This window comes from Rhinopithecus roxellana, chromosome 7, assembly GCF_007565055.1.
Source record: "Rhinopithecus roxellana isolate Shanxi Qingling chromosome 7, ASM756505v1, whole genome shotgun sequence".
Classification (NCBI taxonomy): Eukaryota; Metazoa; Chordata; class Mammalia; order Primates; family Cercopithecidae; genus Rhinopithecus; species Rhinopithecus roxellana.
The window spans coordinates 10,155,305-10,174,139 of NC_044555.1; the positions used below are offsets into that span (position 1 = coordinate 10,155,305).

Consider the following 18,835-nt stretch of genomic DNA (forward strand, 5'->3'; position numbering starts at 1 on the left):
TGGATAAATTTGCATAACTAAAAAGGAGGCAAGTACTGATAGCCAAGACAATGGGAAAAAGACCTCAGAGGCATTTCAGAGACCTTAATGGCAGCCCCTCCCATCACAGGCCCAGAGACTTAGGAGGAAGAATAGTTTTGTGGGTCAAGGCAAAGGCCCTGCAGCCCTGGGCATCCTTAAGACATTGGTTCTCAAATCCAGGCTACTCTGGCTCCAGCCTTGGCACAAAGGGGCCCAGGTGTAGCTCAGATTCTAGCACCAGAGGGTTCAAGCCATAAGCCTTGGTGGCTTCCACATGGTATTAGGCCTGCAGGGACACAGATTGCAAAAGAGGAAGCTTGGGGGCCTCTGCCTATATTTCAGAGGTTGTATGAAAATGCCTGGGTACTCAGGCAGAAGCCTGCTGCAGGGGCAGAACCCTCACACAGAACCTCTACTAGGGCGGTATGGAGGAGAAATATAGGGTTGGAGCCCACACACAGAGTCTCCACCAGGGCCCTACCTGGTGGAGCAGTGAGAAGGAGGCCACCACTTTCTAGACCACAGAATAGTAGATCCACTGGTAGCTTGTACCCGGCACCTGAAAAACCTGGAGGCGTTCACCTACAACCTGTGAGAGCAGCTGCAGGTTCTGAACAATGCAAAACCACAGGGGCAGAGATGCCGAAGGCCTTCAGAGTCCGCCCCTCACAGCAATGTACTCTGGATGTGGGACATGGAGTCAAAGGATATTATTTACTTTGGAGTTTTAAGTTTTAATGACTGCCCTGCTGGGTTTCGTACTTGCATGAAACGAATGGCTCCTTTCTTTTGGCAGCTTTCTCCCTTTTGGAATGGAAATGTTTACCCAATGCTTATAACCCCATTGTATCTTGGAAGTAACTAACTTGTTTTTGATTTTACAGGCTAGAAAGTAGAAGGAACTTACCTTGTTTCAGATGAGACTTTGGACTTTTGAGTTAATGCTGGGATGAGTTATGATTTTCTGGGAACGATTGGGAAGGTATGGTTGTATTTTTCAATATGAGTAGGACATTAGATTTGGGGGACCGGGGCAGAATCATATAGTTTGGATCTGTCCCCACCAAACCTCATGTTTAATTATAATCTTCAGTGTTGGAGGTGGGGAGTGGTAAGAGGTGATTGGATGATGGGGGTGCGTCTCTCATGAGTGGTTTAGTACCATCCTTCTGGTGCTGTTCTCATAATAGTGAGTGAGTTCTCATGAAATCTGGTCATTTGGAAGTGTATGGCTCCTTCCCCCCGTTTTGCTCCTTCTCTCGCCGTGTGAGTGCCTGCTCCCTCTTCACCTTCCACCATGATTGTGAGTTTCCTGAGGCCTCCCCAGAAGCTGAGTACATGCCAACATCACGCTTACTGTACAGGAGCCAAATTATATATAATAAATTATATATGTATAGTAATATACGTAATTTCTGATTTTGATTTTATATATATCATATATGATTTTTGGTTTTGGAATTATATATATAATTATAAATTATATAATATATATAATACTGCCTCCAATAATTTTGTTAAAATATATGTATATCTATCTATATATCTAATTGTATTTATATGCCTCTAGCAAGGATGGATCTATGCTGGAAAATGAATGCCTTCCTAGCTTGTACATGAAAATAATACTTCTTGGAATTGGAAAACAGTTTTAAGAATGACTTTGCAGGGCAGAATTCTAGGGGCAGGTGATCAAAAGAGATCTTTTTTCTTTGAAGCGTAACTGCACTGTGTTGTAGTAAGGATTAAAATGAAATATAACATGTAAAGCTCAATACTTGGTGTATAGTAACTTCTCTCTTTTGTTATTATAGTTGTTGTTGTTTCTGTATTTAAGGGTGAACCTTGGAACTTAGCCCTGGAAAATAAGAGGATTAATGGGATGAATGTGGTTCTCATCCTTGACTACATACTAGAATAACCTGGGGAACTTTTTCAGACTCTTGAGATCATTTATGTTAGAATTTCTAGGGGTGGGACCCAAGAATCAGTATTTCTTGAAGTTCTCCATATTCAGCTAAGCAGGAGAGCCATTGCACTAAATTTGTTGTTGTTTTTAAAAATAATTCCGGATCAATGGATTTTTCCATGTCCTTAATTTTTCTCAAATAAAAATTTTATTTAGATGAAGTTTGGATTAATTCAGTGGTTCTCAACAATGGCTACACAATAGATGGAGCTTAAAAAATTTAAATGCCTCACTTCAGACCAATTAAGTTAACCTTTGAGGGTGGAACCTGAATATGTTTTTTTAAATCTCCCCTGGCATATAGCCCAGGTAGTACCAGTGGTTTAACCGAAAGAAGGTTTGTGTTGTGAGGCTAAGTCACTGCAGAGTTTAATTGCTACAGCCATAACATAATTATTTAGTGGAACTCTGAAATGTGTGAGCATTTCTGGGTAACATTGTTCTGGAATAATTATCTCTTGTGGTTTACAAAGTGAAGTCAGACACATATTCATTTGGTGTTTGCAATAACCTCAGTGGCAGGCATAATTGGGAAATTGGCACAGTGCAGTGAAGTCAGTTCCCTGCTTTAACTGAAAGGAGGTTTGTGTTTGTGAGGCTAAGCCACTGATGTTATCTGTAGGTTTTGTGTAGATGCTATTTATCAAGTTGAGGAAATGCCCCTCTGTTCCTAGTTTGTTGAGAGGTTTTTATCATTAATGGGGATTGGATTTTGTCAAATGCTTTTCTGCATCTAGTGGTATGACTCTGTGATTTTTTTCCTTTTTAGCTTGTAATGTAATGGATTACATTAATTGATTTTTAAATGTTGAACCAACATTACATACCTGGAATAAATCCCAGTTGGTTGTGGTGTATCATTATTATTATTTATTTGTTTATTTATTTATTTATTTTGAGATGGAGTCTCACTGTGTCACCCAGGCTGGAGTGCAGTGGTATGATCTTGGCTCACTGCAAGCTGCGCCTCCCGGGTTCACGCCATTCTCCTGCCTTAGCCTCCCCAGCAGCTGGGACTACAGGCGCCCACCACCATGCCCAGCTAATTTTTTGTATTTTTGGTAGAGACGGGGTTTCACTGTGTTAGCCAGGATGGTCTCGATCTCCTGACCTCGTGATCCATCTGCCTCGGCCTCCCAAAGTGCTGGGATTACAGGCGTGAGCCACCACGCCCAGCCTCATTATTTTTATACATTGTTGGATTCAATTTACTAATTGTTACAGGTTGAATTGTGTCCCCCAAAAAGTTCATATGTTGAAGTCCTAACCTCCCATCCCTCAGAATATGACTTTTTTTGAGATGGGGACTTTACAGAGGTAATCAAGTTAAAATGATGTCATTAGGGTGAGCCCTAACCCAATGTGACTGGGTTATAAGGAGAAATTTGGACACAGGCATGCATATTGGGAAGCTGATGTGAAAAGACAGAGGGAGACGATGTCTTATCTGTAAGCCAAGGGGAAAGGACTGGATTAGATCCTTCCCTTACATCTTTCAGAAGAAATCGGTTCTGCTGACACCTTGATTCTGGTTGTCTGGACTTCAGAACTCTGAGGTAGTAAATTTCTCTTGTTTAAGCTGCCCAGTTTCTGGTACTTTGTTATGGCAGCCCTACCTAACTAATATACCATTATTTTGTTGAGGATATTTGCATCTATATTCATGAAAAATATTAGTCTGTACTTTTCCTTTCTAGTAATGTATTTTCTGGTTTTGGAATTAGGGTAATGCTGGCCTTATAGAATGAGTTAGGAAGTATTCTCTCTGCTTCTATTTTGAAGAGATGGTAGATAATTGCTATAATTGTTTTCTTAATTGTTTGGTGAAATTCACCAGTGAAACCATCTGGACCTAAACCTTTCTGTTTTAGAAGATTACTAATTTTGGATTTTGTTTCTCTAATAGATATGGACCACTGAGATGATCTGTTTCTCCTTGTATGAGTTTTGGTAGACTGTGTCTTTTGATATATTGGTCCATTTCACCTAGATTATCAAATTTGCGGACATATAGTTATTTATAATATTGTTTGATTATCCTTTTAATGTACATGGGATCAGTAGTGATGACCCCTCTTTCATTTCTGATGTTATTTGTGTCTTCACTCTCTTTCTCAGGTAGCCTGGCTAGCATCTTACCAATTTCTCGATCTTTTCAAAGAGCCAGCTTTGGGTTTTGTTGATTTTCTCTATTGATTTCCTGTTATCAATTTCATTGATTTCTACTCTGTAATATTTCAGAAGTTTACTTTGGATTAAATTTGCTCTTGTATTTTTTACTTTTCTAAAGTAGAAGCTTAGATTATTGACTTTAGATTTTTCTTTGTTCTAATACATGCATTCAGTGCTATAGATGTTCTTCTAAGCACTGCTTTTGCTATATTCTTCAAATTTTTTTAAGGTGTGTTTTCTTTTACTTTGAAATGTTTTAAAAACATTTTTCTTGCAACTTGTTTGATCCATGTGTTATTTAGAACTGCGTTGTTACATTCACGTGTCAGGCTGGGCACAGTGGCTCATGCCTGAGACCCTAGCATTTTGGGAGGCCAAGGCAGGGGGATCGTTTGAGGCCAGAAGTTTGAGACCAGCCTGGGAAACATAGTAAGAACTCTTCTCTACAAAAAGTTAAAAAATTACCTTGGCATGGTGATCCATGCCTGTAATCCCAGCTACTTGGGAGGTTGAGATTGGAGGATCACTTGAGTCCAGTAGGTTGAGGCTGCAGTGAGCCACGATCATAATAAAAAATATGTTCTTAGAGAATTGACCCCTCTATTTTTATATAATTCTTGTTATTTTAGTCTGTTCAGGCTGCTATAACAAAAATACTATGGATTTAGTGTATTAGTTTTTTCTCACATTGCTGTAAGGAACTACTTGAGACTAGGTAATTTATGAAGAAAAGAAGTTTAATTGACTCACAGATCCACAGACTGTACAAGAAGCATGGCTGGGAAGGACTCAGGAAATTTACAATCATGGCAGAAGATGAAGGGGAAGCAAGCACATCTTCACATGGCGGAATAGGAGAGAGAGCAAAAGGGGAAGTGCTACACACTTTTAAACAATGAGATCTCATGAGAACTCACTGTCATGAGAACAGCAAGGGGGAAGTCTGCCCCCATGATCCAATTACTCTCACCAGGCCCTTCTTCCAACATTGGGGATTACAATTTGACATGATATTTGGGTGGGGACACAGAGCCAAACCATATCATTCCACCCTGGCCCATCCCAAATCTTATGTCCTTCTCACATTTCAAAACACAATCATGCCTTTTTAACAGTTCCCCAGAGTCTTACCTCATTCTAGCATTAATTCAAAAGTTCAGGTCCAGAGGCTCATCTGAGATAAGACATATCTCTTGTACTTATGAGCCTGTAAAATAAAAAAAGCAAGTTAGTTGCTTCCAAGATACAATGGAGGTACAGGCATTGGGTAAATACTCCCATTCCAAAGGAGATATACTCACCAAAACAAAGAGGCTACAGTCTCCATGCAAGTTTGAAACCCAGCAGGGTAGTCATTAAATATTAAAGGTCCAATATAATCTCCTTTGACTCTATTTCTCACATCCAGGCCACAGTGATGCAAGGGGTGGGTTCAGAAGACCTTGGGCATCTTTGCATTGTGGCTCTGCAGGGTACAGCCCCCTTGGCTGCTTTCACAGACTGGTATAGAGTGCTTGCAGCTTTTGCAGGTGCACAGTGCAAGCTGTGGGTGGATCTGCCATTCTAGAGTCTGGAGGATGGTGGCCTTCTTCTCACAGCTCTGCTAGGCAGTGCCCCAGTGGAGACTCTTTGTGAGGACTCCAATCCCACATTTCCCCTCCACACTACCCTAGTAGAGGTTCTTCATGAAGGCTCTGGCTCCGCAGCAGACTTTTGCCTGGACATCCAGGCATCTCCATACATCCTCTGAAATCTAGGTGGAGGCTGCTAGGCCTTATCTCTTGCCCTCTGAGCACCTGCAGGCTTAACACTATGTGGAAGCTGCCAAGGCTTGTAGCTTGCAGTCTCTGGAGCAGCATCCTGAGACATATCTGGGATCCTTTTAGCCATGGCTAGAGCTGGAGTGGCTGGGACACGGTAGTGTCCCCAGGTTGCACAGGGCAGCAGGGCCCTGGGCCCAGACCACAAAATCTTGATTCACTCCTGGCCTCTGGACCTGTGATGGGAGGGGCTGCTGTGAAGGTCTCTGAAATGCCTTTGAGGTATTTTCTCCATTGTTTTGGCTATTAACATCTGGCTCTTCTTTACTTATGCAAATTTCTGCATCCAGTTTGAATTCCTCCCCTGAAAATGGGTTTTCTTTTCTACCACATGACCAGGCTGCAAGTTTTCTAAGCTTTTATGTTGTGCTTCCCTTTTAAATATAAGTTAGAGTTTCAGATTATCTTTTTGCTCACATACATGAGAATATGCTATTAGAGGCAGCCAGAGCACATCTTCAACACTTTGCTGCTTAGAAATTTCTTCCTCTAGATACCCTCAATCATCACTCTCAAGTTCAGAGTTCCACAGATTCCTGGAGCAGGGGCACAATGCCGCTAGTCTCTTTGCTAAAGCATAGTAAGAGTGACTTTTACTCCAGTTCCCAATATGTTCTTCATCTCCATCCGAGACCACCTCAGCCTGGACTTTATTGTCCATATCACTATCAACATTTTGGTCACAACCATTCAACAACTCTAGGAAGTTCCAAACTTTTATCTTCCTGTCTTCTTGTGAGCCCTCCAAACTTTTCCACCCAAAGCCTATTACCCAGTTTCAAAGCTGCTTCCACATTTTCAGTTATCTTTTTAGCAATGTTCCTCTTTTCTGGTACCAATTTTCTGTATTAGTCTGTTCTTGCATTGCTATAAGGAACTACCTGAGACTGGGTAATTTATGAAGAAAAGAGGTTTAATTGACTCACAGCTCTGCAGGCTGTACAGGAAGCATGGCTGGAGAAGCCTCAGGAAACTTACAATAATGGTGGAAGCAAAGGGGAAGTAGGCACATCTTCACATGGCGGAACAGGAAACAGTGAAGGGGAAGTGCTACACACTTTTAAACAACCAGATCGTGTGAGAACTCACTCACTATCATAAGAACAGCAAGGGGGAAGTCCACCCTTACGATCCAGTCACCTCCCACCAGGCTGTCCTCCAACACCGAGTATTACAATTCAACATGAGATTTCAGTGGGGACACAGAGTCAAACCATATCACTCAGTGAAACAATAGAATTTATTGCTCACAGTTCTGGAGGATGTGAAGTCCAAGATAAGATGCATGCAGATTTGGTATCTCGTGAGGTCCTACTTCCTGGCTCATAGACAGTGGTCTTTTTGCTGCCTTCTCACATGGCAGAAGGGGCAAACAGCCTCCTTTAAGCCTCTTTCATAAGAGCACTAATCCCATTTATGAGGAGAGAACTCTCATGAGCTCATCACCACCTAAATACCCCACCTGTTAATACTATTGCATTGGCAGGAGTTAGATTTCAGCATATGAATTTTTGAGGGACACCAGCATTCGGACTATTCTACCTCTCTTCATTCCTGATAACTTTCCTTGCTCTGAGGTCTTTTATGTCTTGTATTAATATATGTACTTCAACTTCTTCTTCTTTTTTTTTTTTTTTAGAAACTGATGTTTATTTTTCATCAGCCATTTTTCCATGTTGCTTAAGAGCCCGTGCAAGAACAGCTTAAGACCATTCAGTGGTTGCTCCTACCCATTCAGTGGCCTGAGCAGTGGGAGCTGCAGACCAGTCTTCCGTGGCAGGCTAAGCACTCCAGTCTTCAGTAGGGAACTGCTGAATAGGCACAGAGGGCACCTGCATACCTTCAGACCAGTCTGCAACCTCAGGCTGAGTAGTGGTGAACTCAGGAGCTGGAGCAGTCCATATACCCTGAAATTCCTCCTTGGTCACTGCCTTTTCAGCAGCAGCCTGCTCTTCTTTTTCAATCTCTTCAGGATCTCTGTAGAAGTAGAGATCAGGCATGACCTCCCACGGGTGTTCACGGGAAATGGTGCTACGCATGTGCAGAACTTCCCGAGCCAGCATCCACCACAGCAAACCCACTGAGTGAGCTCCCTTGTTGCATGGGATGGCAATGTCCACATAGCGCAGAGGAGAATCTCTCTTACACAGAGCAATGGTAGGTAGGTTAACATAAGATGCCTCCGCGAGAGGCTGGTGGTCAGCCCTGGGGTCAGTAACCACAAGAAGCCGTGGCTCCCAGAAGGCTGCCTGCATCTGGTTAGTGAAGGTTCCAGGAGTGAAGTGGTCAGCAATTGGAGTGGCTCCAGTGGCAGCAGCAAACTTCAGCACGGCCCTCTGGCCAGTATTCCTGGAGGATATAACACTGACATCAGCAGGGTTTTCAATGGCAATAATGGCACGAGCTGCCAACAGAAGCTTCTCCCAGGTCCTCTTCAGATTTATTATGTAGAGGCCATCACTTTTCCTTTTATAGATGTACTGTTCCATCTGGAAGTCAAGATTGGTGCCATCTGAGTGGGTTCCTGCTGCAAGGAACTTAAGGACATCCTCCTCCTTCATTTGCAGGACATCAAGGGCTCTGGACATTGTGAAAGTTTCCTTTTAAGTTACGACGGGAATCCAGAACAACGCTGTATGGACCCCTCTGTAGGTAGCGCGGAAAGGCTCAACTTCTTTTGATTAATGTAAGCATGGTATATCTTTCTCCATTCCTTTACTTTTTTTTTTTTTCTATTGAGACAGTCTCTCTCTGTCACCCAGGGTGGAGTCCATTAGTGTGCTCTCCGCTCACTGTAGTCTCTGCCTCCCATGCTCAGGCCATCCTTCCACCTCCTCAGTCTCCTGATTAGCTGGGACTACAGGCACCCACCACCATGCCCGGCTAATTTTTGTAGAGATGGGTTTTGCCGTGTTTCCCAGGCTGGTTTCAAACTCCTGGGCTCAAATGATCCTCCTGCCTTGGCCTCTCAAAGTGCTGGGATTACAAGTGTGAGCCACCATAGCTGGCCATTCCTTTACTTTTTTTTTTTTTTTTTTGGATTAAAGCAATAGAAATTTGTTCTCTCATCGTTCAGGAGCCCAGGAGTCTGAAATTCACATGTTGGCAGGGTTGCCCTCTCTCTGGAGGCTTTAAGGGAGAATCCTTCCTTATTGTCTCCTCTAGTTTCTGGTAGCTGTCAGAATTCCTGGTGGCTGTATCCATCGCTCCAATCTCTGCCTCCATTTCACATGGCCTTCTCTGTGTGCCGTCTCCTCTCTGTCTGTTATAAGGACACTTATCATTGGATTTACAGCCCACCTTGGGAGTCCTGGATGATTTCATCTTAGATCCTTACCTTACTTATATCTACAAAGACCCCTTTTCCAAGTAGGGTCACATTTACAGGGTCCAGGTATTAGAAAAAAGACCTGTCTTTCAGGAGGCTGCCATTCAACCCACTATAGATGTTCAGCAACGTTTTTCACTTCTCTTTAACTACTTTCATTCCACTCTTGGCTGAGTATAATCCTTATTCTGTTTCCTAAATACTGATGGTACTTCCTTGACTGATTTGTGAGTACTCACTCTGTTAGTCCTTTAGGGTAAAGAGCGTGCTCAGACATCTTTAATTCTATAACATTTGACACAGTGCCTGGCATATAGTAGATTCTCAGTGAATGTTTGTTAAATGGATGGCTGTAGGGAGGGATCATGCCTTGTTTATTTCATTTTCCCTTAAAATGCCTAACTCCATACTTTGAAAATAGTAGATACTCGAGAATCTTGAATTAAAGAAAGAATACTTTGAATATTCAGGTCTAGCTGTCTCCCAGGGGAATCTTTCTGAAACCTGGACCTCTGGTTGCCCTAGTGCTCTGCTCATGCACCTGTTTTGACATTTACCACAGGGTGTCTTTTGTTATGTTATGTTGAGTTGGGTTCATGTTTGCATTTCTTCAACAAATTATAAACTCCTGGGATTTTATATTTTATAATTTACAATGTCTCATACATTCTACTTTTATTTCCCATAGGATGTTTTAGCACAGAATCTGGTACATAGTAGGCATTCAAAAAAGAATTATTGAATTAAATCTAGCTTTCGTTGTTTGTATTTTTGCTGGTGTCTGACTCTGTGGTAGAGTGAACATCAAGATATCTGGCTGAAAGAAAATTTCCTGAGTCCATTTGGCTTTTTTTCTTTGAGCCCAGTGCTGTACCATCTTACTACAAGATCAGTATTCTTCAGATTCAGTTACTTTGGCAGGAAGTTCCCATTATTACTGCCTGGTCTTCTAATCTGGCGCTGCCCAAATATAATGTGGTGTGCTTAGATTCGGGTATCTTGGCATCTTCCCCTAGTCTCCATCCCTTGACTACATTTTTGTTACTTTTCTCTTTTAGAGGGTGGGCCATAGGGGTGGAAGATTTTTTTCAGTTCCCTTCCTCTCCCCAAGCACACATGGTTAATAAGTCTGTGGCAGTATAGTATAGTGGCGTATTAGTTCATTCTCACACTGCTATAAAGAAATAACCGAAGACTGGGTAGTTTATAAAGAAAAGAGGTTTAATTGACTCATAGTTCTGCAAACTGTGCAAGTAGTATGGCTGAAGACGCCTCAGGATATTTTCAATCGTGGCAGAAGGTGAAGGGGAAGCAGGCTTATTTTCACATGGCTGGAACAGGAGAGAGAGAGAGGGATGTGCTACACACTTTTAAACAACCAGATCTCATGAGAACTCACTATCATGAGAACAGCCAGGGGCAAATCTGCTCTCATGATCCAATCACCTCCCACTGGGCCCCTCCTTTAACACTGTGGATTACAATTCAACATAGGATTTGGGAAGGGACACAAATCCAAACCATATCAAATGGTTAAGAGTTTGGGTTCTTGCTTCTCACTGCCTGCCTTTGCCTCACCACTTAACCACCCATGTGGTCTTCGATAAGTTAATTTACCTCTCTGAGAACCAGTTTCCACATATATGAAATGGGATTAACAATATCATCTATCTTAAATAGTTATTATGAGGATTAAATGAGATAACACATGCGGAGTATAGCACAGTGTTTATCATCTCTCTTTGTTCCCACTTTTGGCTTGGACATACTCCCTAGATTGGTGTTATTGGTGTCTGTGGATTGATTGGCCCAGCACTGTTAGAGTTATTTGTCTGACAATGAAGTACTCTTTTCCTTTAAGTGCATACATATGCATTTTAATTTGTCATTAAAAAACATTACAGAAATTGCACTCTTGACCATTTATCCCAGAGAAATGAAAACCTGTTTTCATGCGGAAACTTGTGCACTAATGTTCATAGCAGCTTTATTCATAATAGCCCAAAACTGGAAACTACCCATATGTCCCTTCAGTGAGTAAATGGTTAGATAACTTGTGATATGTCCATACAGTTGCAATACTGCTAATCAATGAAAAGAGGTAAACTATTGATATATGCAAACACCTGGATGAATCTTAAGAGAATTATGCTGGGTGAATAAGGCCAATCTCAAAAGGTTACATACTGAATGGTTCTGTTTGTATAATATTCTTTAAAAATTAATTGTAGAGATGAAGAACAGATTAGTGTTTGCCAAGGGTTCGATGGAGAAGGGATGGGTGTGACTTTGAAGAAATGGCAGAAGGGAGTTTTGTGGTGTGTATGTATGTATCATGATTGTGGTGATTGTTACACAAAGCTGTACATGTGATATAATTGCATATAGCCATACACACACAATTTATAACTGTACATGGTATACATGTATAACTACATATGTAACTGGTATAATCTGAATAAGATCTGTGGATTGTACCAATATCATTTTCCTGGTTTGGATGGCTTACTATAGTTATTGTAAGATGTTAAATTTTGGGAGACTGGGCAAAAGGTCCTTAGGACCTTCCTGTAAATTTTTTTTTTTACAACTTCCTATGAATCTATAATTATTTCATAATAAAAAAGGTTTAAAAATCTTAACATTAAGGATTACACCAAATCCTGTCATTCTACATTTAGGCTACCGTTTTCATTCCATTATGTTCTCATCCAGTCTTTGTATGCATACTGACATTGTTTAACATATTTATAATAGTTTTACTTAACTTTTAAATTTATTATTATATTAAGTATTTTTATACAGTTCTTGAAAAATTTTCAATGGCACCAAATTTCAGATCTAATTAACTTTTTGGATACTTAATATGTGAAAGGCACCTACCTAGGAACCTTAGTATTGTATATCTACTTAATAGTCAATTTTAATATAATGTTCTTAAATTTACCAAATCCTTTCCCCTATTATTGGACATATAGGTATTTTTAGTTTTCTCCTATTATTGGCAGAATCTCAGGGAATATTCTCATGTGTATAAATTTGATTTTCTGAGGATAAACTTCTAAGGGTAGGGATATTGGGTCAAAGGATACTGGTTCATACTTATATGTTCTTGACAGTTTTTCCATATTACTTTCTAAAAGTGATATAGCATTGCAATCAGCAATGTATAAGGATAAACTTCAGAGGATAAACTGCTAAGAATGGGGTATTGGGTCAAAGGATACTGGTTCATACTTATATGTTCTTGACAGTTTTTCCATATTACTTTCTAAAAGTGATATAGCATTGCAATCAGCAATGTATAAGGATAAACTTCAGAGGATAAACTGCTAAGAATGGGGTATTGGGTCAAAGGATACTGGTTCATACTTATATGTTCTTGACAGTTTTTCCGTATTGCTTTCTAAAAGTGATATAGCATTGCAATCAGCAATGTATAAGCGTAGCAGTTTTACCACAACCATGCAGTATTTGATGTTTTGCAAATTTAATACCTATAAAATAGTAGGTCCATGTCATTTAAAATTAGCATTTCTGTCATTACTAGTGAAATTTAACTCATCACATTTTTATTGAATTATCTGTTCATGTTCTTTGGCTACTTCATCTGTTGAGCTTGTAATGCTTTTCTTATAAATGTAAATAAGCTATTTATACTTTACAAGAATAATAAGGAGAATATTTTTGATATTGATTCATTTGTTAATTGATTGAGATAGGGTCTTGCTGTCTCACTTAGGCTGGTGTGGAGTAGCATGGTGCAATCGCAGCCTCAAACTCCTGAGTTCAAGTGATCCTTCTGACTCAGCCTCCCAAGTAACTGGGATTACAGGCATGCACCAGCATGTCTGGATAATTATTTTTATTGTTTTTTGTAGAGACGAGTTCTTGCTATGTCACCCAGGATAGTGTTGAACTCCTGGGCTCAAGCAATCCTCCCACCTTGGCTTCCCAAAGTGCTGGGATTACAGGCTTGATCCACCATACCTGGTCTGTCTTGGATATTGAGGTTCCCTAATTAGAGCACATTTACAGTTACAGTCATGCATCACTTTACCATGGGGATATGTTCTGAGAAGTGCTTCACTAGGCAATTTTGTCATTGAGTGAACAACATAGAGTGTACTTACACAAACCTACTACACACCTAGGCTATGTGGTATATATTCTATTGCTTCCACCACCATTGTATTTATGGTACATCATTGACTGAAATGTTGTTATGTGGTACTTGACTGTATAAGAGAAAGCATCAAGGCCTCAGTAGATAAATGAGTATCCTGTTGTTAAATGTCTTCAGGGAAAAAGCTGATGCCATTTTTGTGTTATCCCTTTTAGCTATAGTAATTTGCCTACATAATTTGTCACACTGATAGACTTTGGGCTAATGACTTGTGGATGTCAACAAGAGAATATATGAAATGAAAAGATCATTGGGCTGGCGACTTTATGTTCACAGGCATCTTGCTTTACCTTTTTTTGTGTGTATGTAAATGAAAATCATGACACCTAAGGGTATGGACATACATGTTAGAAGGATGAGTTCTGAACCACTCATTCACCTATGAGTTAAAGAGGCTAACATCATACAACACCGTTTAAATATCTAAGATTATTTCTCATGTTTCTGCAAAGAAAAGATGGCATTTTAGTTTGTTTTGATTTTTCTAACCTCAGGTGTATTGCATTGAGTTCATCACGTACTCCTCAATTCTTGGTACTTATCATCATTAGTCCATGAAAAGCTACCTCTTGTTTTTATTTAATTAGCCCGTTTTTTTCCCCATTCCACTCCCCCATCACAGGCAAGCATTCTAATATGATTAATGTGATTTGTATTAGAATGTGTCTTTCAAAACATGATAGTTGTTTTATACACATGAATTTTTAGTTTATATAGTGATGCCTTCTTTATGTCATTCTCTTTCTTACTTTTTTCACTGTCTTATTTATTTTGCTGTATGTATCTCTAACCCATTGCTTCTAATAGCTGCATAATATCCCACTACATTTGACCTTCTGAATTGGCATTGCAATAAATAAATACCTGAGACTGTATAATTGTTTTTTAATTATACTTTAAGTTCTAGGGTACATGTGGACAATGTGCAGGTTTGTTACATAGGTATACATGTGCCATGTTGGTTTGCTACACCCATCAACTCGTCATTTACATTAGGTATTTCTCCTAATGCTATCCTTTCCCCTGCCCCCTACCCCCTGACAGGCCCCCATGTGTGATGCTCCCTGCCCTGTGTCCAGGTGTTCACATTGTTCAATTCCCACCTGTGAGTGAGTACATGCAGTGTTTGGTTTTCTGTCCTTGTGATAGTTTGCTCAGAATGATAGTTTCCAGCTTCATCCATGTTCCTTCAAAGGACATGGACTGATCCTTTTTTTATGGCTGCATAGTATTCCATGGTATATATGTGCCACATTTTCTTAATCCCATCTATCATTGATGGACATTTGGGTTGGTTCCAAGCTTTTGCTATTGTGAATAGTGCCGCAATAAACACACATGTGCATGTGTCTTTATAGTAGCATGATTTATAATCCTTTGGGTATATAGCGAGTAATGGGATGGCTGAGTCAAATGGTATTTCTAGTTCTAGATCCTTGAGGAATCGCCACACTGTCTTCCACAATGGTTGAACTAGTTTACGCTCCCATCAACAGTGTACAGGCATTCCTATTTCTCCATATCCTCTCCAGCATCTGTGGTTTCATGACTTTTTAGTGATTGCCATTCTAACTGGTGTGAGGTGGTATCTCATTGTGGTTTTGGATTTGCATTTCTCTGATGGCCAGTGATGATGAGCATTTTTTCATGTGTCTGTTGGCTGCATAAATGTCTTCTTTTGAGAAATGTCTGTTCATTTCCTTTGCCCACTTCATGATGGGGTTGCTTGTTTTTTTTATTGTAAATTTCTTTAAGTTCTTTGTAGATTCTGGATATTAGCCCTTTGTCAGATGAGTAGATTGCAAAAATTTTCTCCCATTCTGTAGGTTGCCTGTTCACTCTGATGGTAGTTTCTTTTGCCATGCAGAAGCTCTTTAGTTTAATCAGGTCCCGTTTGTCAATTTTGGCTTTTGTTGCCATTGCTTTTGGTGTTTTAGTCATGAAGTCCTTGCCCATGCCGATGCCCTAAGTGGTATTGCCCAGGTTTTCTTCTAGAGTTTGTATGGTTTTAGGTCTAACATTTAAGTCTTTAATCCATCTTGAATTAATTTTTATATAAGGTGTAAGGAAGGGATCCAGTTTCAGCTTTCTACGTATGTTTAGGCATTTTTTCCCATCACCATTTATTAAATAGGGAATTCTTTCCCCATTGCTTGTTTTTGTTAGGTTTGTTGAAGATCAGATGGCTGTAGATGTGTGGTGTTATTTCTGAGGCCTCTGTTCTGTTCCATTGGTCTATCTCTGTTTTGATGTTAGTACCATGCTGTTTTGGTTACTGTAGCCTTGTAGTATTGTTTGAAGTCTGGTAGCCTGATGCCTCCAGCTTTGTTCTTTTTGCCTTGGATTGTCTTGGCAATGCAGGCTCTTTTTTGTTTCGATATGAACTTTAAAGTAGGTTTTTCCAATTCTGTAAAGAAAGTCATTGGTATCTTGATGGGGATTGCATTGAATCTATAAGTTACTTTGGGCAGTATGGCCATTTTCACTATATTGATTCTTTCTATCCGTGAGCATGGAATGTTCTTCCATTTGTTTGTATCCTGTTTTATTTCATTGACCAGTGGTTTGTACTTGTCCTTGAAGAGGTCCTTCACATCCCTTGTAAGTTGGATTCCTAGGTATTTTATTCTCTTTGTAGCAATTGTGAATGTGAGTTCACTCATGATTTGGCTCTCTGTTTGTCTGTTATTGGTGTATAGGAATGCTTGTGATTTTTGCACATTGATTTTGTATCATGAGCCTTTGCTGAAGTTGTTTATCAGCCTAAGGATATTTTTGGGCTGAAACAATGGGGTTTTCTAAATATACAATCATGTTATCTGCAAACAGGGACAATTTGACTTCCTTTTTTCCTAACTGAATACCCTTTATTTCTTTCTCTTGCCTGATTGCCCTGGCCAGAACTTCCTATACTATGTTGAATAGGAGTGGTGAGAGAAGGCATCCCTGTCTTGTGCCAGTTTTCAAATAGAATGCTTCCAGTTTTTGCCCATTAAGTATGATATTGGCTGTCGGTTTGTCATAAATAGCTCTTATTATTTTGAGATACAACCCATCAATACCTAGTTTATTGAGAGTTTTTAGCATGAAGGAGTGTTGAATTTTGTTGAAGGCCTTTTCTGCATCTATTGAGATAATCATGTGGTTTTTGTCATTAGTTCTGTTTATATGATGGATTATGTTTATTGATTTGCTTATGTTGAACCAGCCTTGCATCCCAAGGATGAAACTGAATTGATCATGATGGATAAGTTTTTGATATGCTGCTGGATTCGGTTTTCCAGTATTTTATTGAGGATTTTTGCATCGATATTCATCAGGGATATTGGTCTAAATTTTTCTTTTTTTGTTGTGTCTCTGCCAGGCTTTGGTATCAGGATGATGTTGGCCTCATAAAATGAGCTAGGGAGGATTCCCTCTTTTTCTATTGATTGAAATAGTTCCAGAACGAACGGTACCAGCTCCTCTTTGTACCTCTGGTAGAATTTGACTGTGAATCCGTCAGGTCCTCGACTTTTTTTTGGTTGGTAGGCTATTAATTATTGCCTCAGTTTCAGAGCCTGTTATTCATCTATTCAGGGATTCAACTTCTTTCTGGTTTAGTCTTGGGAGGGTGTATGTGTCCAGGAATTTATCCGTTTCTTCTAGATTCTCTAGTTTATTTGCATAGAGGTGTTTATAGTATTCTCTGATGGTAGTTTGTATTTCTGTGGGATCGATGGTGATATCCCATTTATCATTTTTTATTGCATCTATTCTCTCTTTTCTTCTTTATTATTCTTGCTAGTGGTCTGTCAATTTTGTTGATCTTTTCAAAAAACCAGCTCCTGGATTCACTGATTTTTTTTTTGAAGGTTTTTTTTTTTTTTTTGTCTATATCTCCTTCAGTTCTGCTCTGATCTTAGTTATTTCTTGCCTTCTGCTAGCTTTTGAATGTGTTTGCTCTTGCTTCTCTAGTTCTTTTAATTGTGATGTTAGGGTGTCGATTTTAGATCCATTCCGCTTTCTTTTGTGGGCATTTAGTGCTGTAAATTTCCCTCTAACACTGCTTTAAATGTGTCCCAGAGATTCTGGTATATTGTGTGTTTGTTCTCATTGGTTTCAAAGAACATCTTTATTTCTGACTTCATTTTGTTATGTACCCAGTAGTCATTCAGGAGCAGGTTGTTCAGATTCCATGTAGTTGTGTGGTTTCGAGTGAGTTTCTTAATCCTGAGTTCTAGTTTGATTGCACTGTGGTCTGCAAGACAGTTTGTTGTGATTTCTGTTCTTTTACATTTACTGAGGCATGGTTTGCTTCCAACTATGTGGTCACTTTTGGAGTAAGTGCGATGTAGTGCTGAGAAGAATGTACATTCTGTTGATTTGCGGTGGAGAGTTCTGTAGATGTCTATTAGGTCCGCTTGGTGCCAAGCTCAATTCAAGTCCTAATATCCTTGTTAACCTTCTGTCTCGTTGATCTGTCTGATAGTGACAGTGGGGTGTTAAAGTCTCCCATTATTATTGTGTGCAAGTCTAAGTGTCTTCGTAGGTCTCTAAGTACTTGGTTTATGAATCTGGGTGTTCCTGTATTGGGTGCATGTATATTTAGGATAGTTAGCTCTTCTTGTTGAATTGATCCCTTTACCATTATATAATGGCCTTCTTTGTCTCTTTTGATCTTTGTTGATTCTGTTTTATCAGACTAGGATTTCAACCCCTGCTTTTTTTTTTTTTTTTTTTTTTTTGCTTTGCATTTGCTTGGTAGATCTTCCTCCATTCTTTATTTTGAGCCTATGAGTTTCTCTGCATGTGAGATGGGTCTCCTGAATACAGTACACCGATGGGTCTTGACTCTTTATCCAATTTGCCAGTCAGTGTCTTTTAATTGGGGTATTTAGCCCATTTACATTTAAGGTTAATATTGTTATGTGTGAATTTGATCCTGTCATTATGATGTTAGCTGGTTATTTTGCTCATTAGTTGATTCAGTTTCTTCCTAGCATCGATGGTCTTTACAATTTGGCATGTTTTTGCAGTGGCTGATACTGGTTGTTCCTTTCCATGTTTAGTGCTTCCTTCGGGAGCCCTTGTAAGGCACGCCTGGTGATAACAAAATCTCTCAGCATTTGCTTCTCTGTAAAGGATTTTATTTCTCCTTCACTTATGAAGCTTATTTTGGCTGGACATGAAATTCTGGGTTGAAAATTCTTTTCTTCAAGAATGTTGAATATTGCCCCCCACTCTCTTCTGGTTTGTAGAGTTTCTGCTGAGAGATCCGCTGTTAGTCTGATGGGCTTCCCTTTGTGGGTAACCCGACCTTTCTCTCTGGCTGCCCTTAACATTTTTTCCTTCATTTA

At 39.8% G+C, this 18,835-nt stretch overlaps 2 protein-coding genes across 5 annotated transcripts in view; one reads left to right on the forward strand and one right to left on the reverse strand.

The window, feature by feature from the left end:
* The window catches only part of MTMR8 (myotubularin related protein 8), a 109,080-nt gene that overhangs the window by 10,110 nt on the left and 80,135 nt on the right, over positions 1 to 18,835 (forward strand). Inside the window, exon 1 of one of the 4 annotated variants that reach the window (XM_030934334.1) lies at positions 8,661 to 8,668. The exons of the other annotated variants lie outside the window; for them this stretch is intronic. The gene's annotated coding sequence lies outside the window, so the exon portion shown is untranslated. Of the gene's footprint in view, positions 1 to 8,660; positions 8,669 to 18,835 lie in introns of those variants that run through there. 4 annotated transcript variants of the gene reach the window in all.
* LOC104673813 (40S ribosomal protein SA-like) lies at positions 7,650 to 8,570 on the reverse strand. Its single transcript, XM_030934336.1, has one exon. The coding sequence runs from the start codon at positions 8,568 to 8,570 to the stop codon at positions 7,764 to 7,766; it is 807 nt and encodes a 268-aa protein (XP_030790196.1). The 3' UTR covers positions 7,650 to 7,763.

Coding starts and splice junctions, on each gene's coding strand:
- LOC104673813 (XM_030934336.1), bottom strand. CDS start 8,570: ATGTCCAGAGCCCTTGATGTCCTGCAAATGAAGGAGGAGGATGTCCTT.